Consider the following 9,343-nt stretch of genomic DNA (forward strand, 5'->3'; position numbering starts at 1 on the left):
ACATAATGATTTATACTATATAAACAGGTATATTTCATTTGACTTCATGCTGGCTCATTGTATTCTTGTAGTATTTCCACAGGGAGTTGGCTAATTTTGCTCTGGCATGTGTCTGGTATGTGTTGTATTTTTAAGGTTTATTTTAGGGTTAAGTACTTGCTGTCATCAGGCTGAGGGGGGAGGCTATTAATACTCTCATCATATTTACCTCAATGGTTTGGTTTAAAACCACACCTGTATCTGCACAACATACACATGGGAGAAGTTTGCCTTTATATGAATTTCTGCCAGAAATCTATTTCTGGTAGAAATCTTTATATCAGGGCTTTGAAAGGCTCTGGAAAGTCAGCTAATACAGTATAAAGAGTGATAAAGTTCACGCTTGAAGCACTTTGAGGTAAATAGGTTATGCATGGGACGTCTACCCAGGAGTCTGTCCTGGCTAAAAATAAATATGCCAAGTATATTAAATTTGAGAATACCTGAGTGAATTTGCGGTCAGACTGTCATCAGTAAACTTCAAGTGTGTTAATGAGTAGTTAAATTAAAGTTTGCTATTTCAGAACAACTACTTTTTTATTAAGTATATTTTAGTTGAAATTAAATTTTAGAAAGGCTCAATTGTAAATGTAATTAGTGTATTTTTTATGTCCTACAGTGGAACAAGTATACTTAGCACACTATATAGCTGGGTAGGTAGTAATATACATGCTTGATTAATGACCTTGTTTTTGCTATGTTACTACACTACTTTACACTATTTTAGTGTAGCTTTAAATTATTGAAATATAGTTTTTGTAAGCATACCTAAATACACTTCCAATGAAGTAAAATGAAAGTGAGCTTTAATAACTCATACAACTGTGATAGCATATTATAAACGACTTGAAAATAGTTATACAAAATAAACTTACTACTCTAAGTATTTGCAGCGTACTTTTAAAAAGCACACTAATATACAATTTACAATACTCTTACATTGATGTACATTTCTTGTAAGTACACTGAAATACTACTTTAAATATTGCAGTTATTATATTTATTTTTAGTACGCTGAAGTTGGACTTAGTGACATGTATTTTGAGACACACTTTTTAAAAGTACACATTAAACACTTTAAATTAAAAGGTATAAGTATACTTGTAATAACTTTTGTATTCTTAAATTATATTTCTAATACAATAAAGTGTTACTTGACTCCGATGCGAAGATTATTGTTGACTGAGTTGCCATGCTATTATTATAATTTATTTATTTATTTTCTGTCGCAGTTTGGTTGAGGTAACAAAACTACCTGGTTAGGTTTAGGCAAACTACAACTCCCAGCATGCAACGCGCGCAGCTTGGTTCAGCAGTGCTCGGCTCGCCTGGACGCGGAGCTGCAGCATTTGCGCCCCTAACAGCGGGTTTGGGAAGCCGTCAAGCCGCTGGATAAGCATTTTTAAACAACGAGGAACCACAGCGAGGCTTTTCTTTTCACTGTCATTTTTCAGACGGGCTCTCTCAGCATGGGGAATGGCATCAATAAGGTACGGTTCTCATCTGTTGCACACCACTGGTGTTGAGTTCACACACGAGCGGTCCTCCTCGGTGTTTTGAGTGGAATTCAGGAGGCGATATGGAGCTTGTCATCTTTAATAGCGTCTTTGAGATGTTCAGCGAGAAAAAGTTGTGTCTGCTCGTTAATTTAACACGATCCTGTGGCACGAAAACATTTAAGCATAAATCTTATTAACTTAAGTGATCTGATTGTGAATAGTTGACGTGTTAAATGGCGTGTTTAACCTGTTTTTTATGGTTATTTTTCTATTTATGTGATGTCAGGTTTACATTTGAGCTGTGGGCTGTCATTTCTAATTATCACTTCATATATTCAGGGTGTCACTTGAGTCAGCTGTTTCAAGTCCTCTCAGCTGCTGTACCTCTTAACTTTATCAATGTCTGCTTCAAACTTATCTACCTATATCTCTGTCCTTATAGGTCCTGCCTGACTTGTACTTGGGAAATTTCAAAGGTCTGTCTAATATTTAAGACTTTTTTTTCCCCTTCATTAATATCGATTTGGTTTAGGGCTGGGTGATATGAACAAAATCAGTATCTAATATTTTTGACCAAATACCTTGGTATTGATATTAATTGATATTACGACTAATGCCTGGTGGATACTGGATTTATGGAGTAAAGAAATTCTGATACTGTTTTATCAGGCAATATTTTTTATACAGAAGATGTGTAATGCAAAAATTTGACCTAACCAGTAAGTTTTCATCTGTATTTTTACCAATTACAAAATAGCTATAAATAAAACAAGCACAGAGCAAAACATAAACCTGATTTAAGAAAAAGAACCAAATATCCATAAAATGCTGCCTACAATCTCTCAATATTGTGCTGAGAATATCGGTGAACCAATCGGGCTCTAAGTGCAATAATATTGTAGGGATGACTTTTGGTGCTTTCACATAATATTAACACAATGAGGATTTCTGATAAGTAATCAGTAATGTGAATATAATGACTAAGCGGAGACAAATAATAGAAGAGCTAGAACAGTCTGGTAGGTTCAAGAAATTAAATCAGTTTATTCTAAGGCAGCCAAAGACAACACATACGTCATCTCATGATTTTACAATTGTCTAAGATGATGTCTAGTCTAATATCATGATAATGGTATATTTCCCAGATCTAATTTGTTTTTTGTAAATGACAGCTCATATCCATAGTCCCTCTGTGTTGTTATTTCTTTATGTCAGATGCAAGAGACCGAGAACAGTTAGCCAGAAACAACATCACACACATCCTGTCCATCCATGACAGCGCGGCTCCCATCCTCCAGGTGAGAAGCTCTCCGTCTCCTTCTTACACATAACAACTTTGTCCTACTGTACTGTGCCCATCTTAAGTTTCCCATTAATATTTAAGCAGAGTGATCAAGCAAACAAGGCTGAACGCATCTGATTGGTTGAGACCCCCCTTCCCTGAGCTGTGACACCGTCCGTGAACCAGTTTGTCAGGTTGTTCAGGAACAAGTGCCACGCTTCTTCTTCTCCTGCAAACAACTCTCAGTCCCGCAGTGAATAAACAATGAGCAGGGGGAGTTTCTGCCTCATGTGATTGTTGGAGTATCGTGAAAAAAATGCCAGTCAACAACAGTTGGTTAGGTCAGTGTGCTGAGTTGTGTGCTTGTGTGGGCTTGAGAGTAGGCGGTTGTTCTTGCTTCAGCCCATGAGGACTGTGCAGTCTCGCTTCATTATTATTATTTTTTTCTGGGTTATTGATTTGGATGTAAAGTTTCTCAAATAGCTGCCAGTGAAAACATGATTCTGTTCTCAGTAATGTTAAAAAGGGGCATGAATATGGCTACAAATTAGCCCAAAATTGTCTTTATTCTTCTACATACAGCAGCGCAGCCATTGGCAACACATGTGTAGTGGTATTTGTCAGGGCAAACCTGTGACACGGCAATCATGGCTTTGTTTCAAGATGGTAGTAAAACCAGCTATTGTGTGTGAGTAGATCCATTTGCTAGTTGATATAGGCACAGTTTTCTACATTTGAACACCAAGAAAACTTTAGAAATCATTTTTTACATTAGGACTGGTAACAACACCCACCAACAATTGAAATGATAGTGAGTACAAAAAAGTAGGAACAATAATAGATGCCAAACTGTCATAGAATTTGAACACATTTTAACTTTCTGTTCTGTTGCTCAGTATTTTTCATTGTAACAAACTGCATAAGATAGCCAACCTGCACAGTAAGATGATCTGAGAGTCCCCCAGGTGGCGAGGAAAGGACAGGTACTTTTTAGAGCGAAAGTACATCCCCTATTAAGTGCATATGAACTGTCACTATTAGGCATACGTAAGAGAACGCCATCCCTCGTAATCAACCAGGCTCACAGATCATTTGTGCCAACCAGTGTTTTACTCCTGAACAAACTGTGAAACAAGCCAACTGAACCCGTTAGTGACAATGCTGCACTTTATAATGTGTAGACTTTAACAGGTTTAAACAGGTCTATTGCTGATGTTTGTTGGTGGTGTTGCATAACAATGAACGCCACGACAGATTTTCCAAAAATTTGGCACAAACATGCACTTGGACTCAAAGACGAAGTGATTAGAATTTGGTGGTTGCAATAGTAATCCTGCTGTCTTGGACTCATGGTTGAACTTAATAGATTTTGAATCTATCTATCTATCTATCTATCTATCTATCTATCTATCTATCTATCTATCTATCTATCTATCTATATTAAATGCATTATGCAATTAGAGCAAGTGACTGCTGACAGCTAACTATTATACTTTGTCCATCAGGAGATGACCTATCTGTGCATTTCAGCAGCTGACCTGCCCACACAAAACCTGTAAGTACCAAAATGTGCAGCACAGCAACCCGGTACAGAACAATGAGAGAGAGAGTACCACATCCATTTGAGGCTGCACCGTGTGGGCGTCTGAGGTTCATTTTCTTCAAGCTAACGTGTAAATGATATGCCTTCACCAGCTCAACATTTAACTGTGAACTTATTGTCTGGCTGGATCACAGTAGCACGGCTGGATTCAGCTCTTGGCGTGCAGTTGCTCTTTTGACATGACATGCACAAACACATGCAGGTGTTTTTATGTAACGTGAGAAACCGGGGGAAGAAGAAAAAAATCAAGGGTGGAGCCGGTGCATGCATTGCCAAGGGATACCCTGGTTTACACACATTCAAACACACACAAATCTTCTATGGCCAAATTTCAGGCGGTCTCTTAGCAGGAAGGAAGTCTCACTGCTCCGTTCTGCAGTTGTAGCACGATGGTTGGTGTTCTGCCTCCATTTATATATGTCTCCCCCTAACCCTTTACACACTTACACATGGGAATTCACATATATACACATGCATATGCATACTAATACCCCTGTCAGGCTTAGGACCTGGGTTGCCTCGTATCTCTTTGGTTCGGACTGTTAGGTGTTTGAAACCTGTTTAGTGAAATGTGACACCAACTCTCTCAAACCTGAGATGCACACACCCTCATCCTGATCTGTCCAGGATAAGACATGAAATGGGTTTAACAAGTCAGGTGTAAAAACGCACACAGGGTGTACAAAAAAAACACCCATGTGCTCAAGCAATGCTTTTAGATGCATGGAGGAGCTCTAAGAGTTGGTGGAGACAAAATAACAGCACATTCTTACAGCAGTTCTTGCTGCCTTTCATGTGGTCATGGCCCATTATAATAACAAACGTGTTTTTTATGCTCCACAGGACGCAGCACTTTAAAGAAAGTATAATGTTCATGCACGAGTCCCGCCTGAAAGGAGAGGGCTGCCTCGTTCACTGGTGAGAGCAAGACTGCTTGCTGTATTCGCACTTTGCTACTGAAGTCAGTGAACTTTACAGATTTCCTCCTTCTATCTTCTAACACACAGTTTGGAGAGTTATTTTAAAAATATATTCCAATGCAGTTACTAATTACCTGTTGAAAAATGTTGTCAGTATCATAATCCAAGTTTCACAATATTAAAGTAATGTAACTTGATTACTTTATGTTACTTTTGGATTGCTTCAATATGGTGATTTCTTTTTAGTTTGGTTTTTGGGGCTACAAGTGATGATTGATTAATCAGTTATTTTCTCAATTAACTGATTAGTTGTTTGGTCCATTAAATGTCAGAAAATGGTGAAAAATGTTGATTAGAGCTCAAGATGACATCCTCAAATCTCTTGTTCTGCCAACAACACAAAAATATTCAGTTTACTGCCAGAGAGAAAGAAAGAAACCAGAAAATATTCACATTTAAGTTGAAGAAATTAGAGAATTCTGATTTTTTAAAATTAAAATATGACTGAAAACAGCTAATTATCAAAATTAACTAGAATTAAGTAATTTAACTGTCCATCAAATTAATTATCAAAATAGGTGCAGACTTGATAGCTGATTAATAATAGATTAATTGTTGTAGCTCTAAGTGTTTTATGTTTGTCTTCTTTATCTGTGACTGTAATGGAATGCAGGTAACTTTTTTGTATCCAGATTACATAATCCTGTTACATATAGTCCATTACTGCCTAACTGTGCAATCACATTCATAGACATGTTGAATCTAAGACTGGGTTGCACCAACAAAGATTAATTTAATGTAGGATTAGTTCTAATGATAGTCTAATAAAACCTTGTTTAAAATGATTATATGCAAGTTTATTGATGCAAACCAAAACTACCTGGGCTATTTCTGTATAGTAGTTTAATGCCTGTCACTGGTTTGATTATCCTTGAAATCAGATGAAACAAACCTTGGTTCACGTATTTCTAGGCAGAGGTACAGTGAGTAGAACATTAGCCAGCTAAAAAGAAACAGGAGTTTTTTCACCAACAAAGTCAACAAAATATTAACTTTCTGTGTAGTTCCTTTAACAAAATGTCACATTGTTTGCTTTCTAGCTGAGAAATTGGCAAAATGCTGTATTGTTCGTTAGCTGAAAGGTTTTAAAAGTTGCATTGTTTGCTAGCTACCCAAAGTATTAGCAGCATTTTACATAGTTTGCTAGCTAGCTAAAAGGTAAAAAAAAAAAAAAAAAAGAATTATCTTTTTTTAGCTAGTTCAACATTTTGGTGCAACAGAATGACATTTAATTTAGGTTTACAGTAAAAGCTTATCAGAGGTTTAAATTGAATCTTTTTAATTTTAAGCTAGAAATTTGGTGTAACATAATTTAAAGTTAAACTATGGTTTTAGCTGGTCAAAAGTTTGTGAGACCCAGCCTGAATGCACAGATCTTAAAAATAAAACTTAAGCTCATACAGATCTTAAAAATAAAACTTGAGATCAACCACACACACATGTGTACCCATGTGTAACTGCTGCACAGAGGAGATTAAATGATAAGCAAAAAGCCTATTCTTGAACTTCCCAAAACAGAGTACAGTAACACAATACAGTCACATTGTGCTTGCAGTGGGTAGCTGACCATATGTTCACACAGAGGAAAGTTATATTTGGTTAGACAGAGGGTCTTCTCAGAAATACAGGGGAACAAGTGGCTATTTATAAGACCTGCAATGCCACTGGTTTTTCTACTGTACTTACTGACCCAAAAAATTAGATTTTGATTGTAGTGTGTGAAGTTACTCATTTTCTACACCTCAGTCCACTTTACTACAAAATTCTTGTATTTTATTCCACCAGTCCACCTGTCACTGTCTGTCATCTGGTTGGTTTGCTTAGACTTTAATCTACTGTAGATATTTAACCTGATAATTGTACTGGAAATGTCAGCTATTTTACATAACCTCTAGTTTTTATTTGTTAACGTGCATATAAGTACACTGATTGTACACTTATACATTTGACATTTACATAGTTTTTTTAATTTTATATTGGACTTTTTTCAGCCAATATAGATAACCACTAAGTACCTGGTTCTCACGGCTGATAAGATAACACATTTTCATATAACCTATAATTGTGCATAAACTACATATAACCTGTGGTTTCTGCACAGTTGAGGGTACGAAAGGCTCAGATGCAGTGAGTAAAGATGGATGGTTTAATATTCCACAGCTCTGACCTAACCATATCTAACTGACATCACAATAACAACGAAAAACAGTTCTGACTCTTCAAATGTGAATTTATTTTTTTTGAGTAAAATTCATCAAAAAACTGCACAAACATCCTTTGGCTTTAGAGAGTACTTTGCCTAAGAATTCAAACGAAATGCTTTGACACAAATCTGTCAAATCAGATGCACATTATCAGAATGATAAATAGTAATTTAAATTTCCAATTATTGGCCAATAATTTATCAGCCCTGATATTTAATTGTGTATCCCTATATTTAATTACTGGTGATTTAGCTTCTTCAACTAATTTTCTATAATGTAGTGTAAGAGCAACAAAATCCTCTCTATTACCATAGAAGACTTATTTTAGGATGTACACCCTCATTACACTGATGTATTTATGATATATTTAGTTTTACTGACTTACTACTGCATGATTCAACAACAAAACAAAGCAAGAAAATATATGTATACATATAAAAAAATATATTTATTAATATATGAACGTGCAAGAGAATAAATAGAAGTCTGTATATAGTTTTTACGAGTCGCAGTGTTCTGGTTTCTGACAAAACTGGGATAAGGGCTTGCATTTCTGAAAGCAGGATATGATAATGACATGTGCAAAGTATAACCTGAAATCACTATACACAGAATACACACAAAAAAATGATCTTAACCTGGATGCTATATTCTACATGTACACTCATAACTGTGTATTTACCCAAATCATATGGAAAGCACATTACATGATATCAAAAAGTATTAATGAAAAATTATGCTAATCATGTAGTGTTAAAGTTTTTTCATTTCATGCACCAGCGTACTCATTGCCCATCCCTCTCTTCTCAGTTTGGCAGGTGTGTCCCGCAGTGTCACCCTGGTGGTGGCTTACATCATGACGGTGACAGGACTGGGCTGGCAGGAGGCGCTGGCTGCAGTGAAGGTGGTGCGGCCCTGTGCCGGCCCCAACCTGGGCTTCCAGCGCCAGCTGCAGGAGTTCGAGGCTACTCAAGCTGATCAGGTGAGTGAACTGTGTGGGCGTAAGACTGAGGAAGAGAGACTGTGGAATATATCACTGCTTTGCTGGACAGATGTGATCAAGTGTAAGAGTGTACCATCAGTATTCCTAAATGTTTTCTTTTCCTGTAGTTCAGAAAATGGCTACGGATGGAGTATAAGGACAACCCCTTCAATGATGAGGCTGATATACGTGACTTGCTTCTCAGGGCATCTAAAGACAACGGTGAGCAGGAGAAAAAAGAGGCGTCTACCCCACCTGGAACCATCTGACCACTTCCGCTGATGAGGTGTTTTGCAGCTCTGGGTCAAGAGGACGGTATTCTGGACTTGTCTGGAACAAAGATGAGCTTTGGATCGGACTAAAGACAGGCTGGAATGATCCTCTAACTACTGTGGACACGCGAAGAGACCTTTGTGTGCAGCACACATTCATTTTTTTTTTTTTTTTTGCATTGATTGATGTTTTTGGTGCTGTTTTTTTTCTAAACTATGAATGTTGTGAGCTTTTTTGTACTGTGTCTGGATGATTTCAAATAGTGAAATAAAAGGAGTAAAGTGAAGTGTTTTGTCAGCTTGTCAGTCGGTCGGTGGGCTGCCATGTTGAAGGTGATAAGACACATTCTGTTCTGTGTTTATGTCTCTGTTTCCTGGTTGTCTTCCTGTTTGTCTAATGTGCAAGGGAGGTCATGCATGGTGACATCAAAAACACCAAGATCACGTTCGTCTTTTACCACTCTGTTTTCTCAACTGTCTGT

General features: G+C 37.1%; 1 protein-coding gene across 1 annotated transcript; it reads left to right on the forward strand.

The window, feature by feature from the left end:
- The first annotated feature begins 1,318 nt into the window (after positions 1–1,318).
- dusp22b (dual specificity phosphatase 22b) lies at positions 1,319–9,148 on the forward strand. Its single transcript, XM_084733017.1, has 7 exons — positions 1,319–1,529; positions 1,981–2,014; positions 2,754–2,836; positions 4,326–4,375; positions 5,267–5,341; positions 8,418–8,589; positions 8,718–9,148. Exons 1-7 carry the CDS (start codon positions 1,509–1,511, stop codon positions 8,856–8,858), a joined length of 576 nt encoding a protein of 191 aa, XP_084589143.1. The 5' UTR covers positions 1,319–1,508; the 3' UTR covers positions 8,859–9,148.
- The last annotated feature ends 195 nt before the right edge of the window (positions 9,149–9,343 follow it).

The sequence above is a fragment of the Lutjanus erythropterus genome, chromosome 12 (genome assembly GCF_056507025.1).
Source record: "Lutjanus erythropterus isolate fLutEry1 chromosome 12, fLutEry1.hap2, whole genome shotgun sequence".
Taxonomy (NCBI): Eukaryota; Metazoa; Chordata; class Actinopteri; order Lutjaniformes; family Lutjanidae; genus Lutjanus; species Lutjanus erythropterus.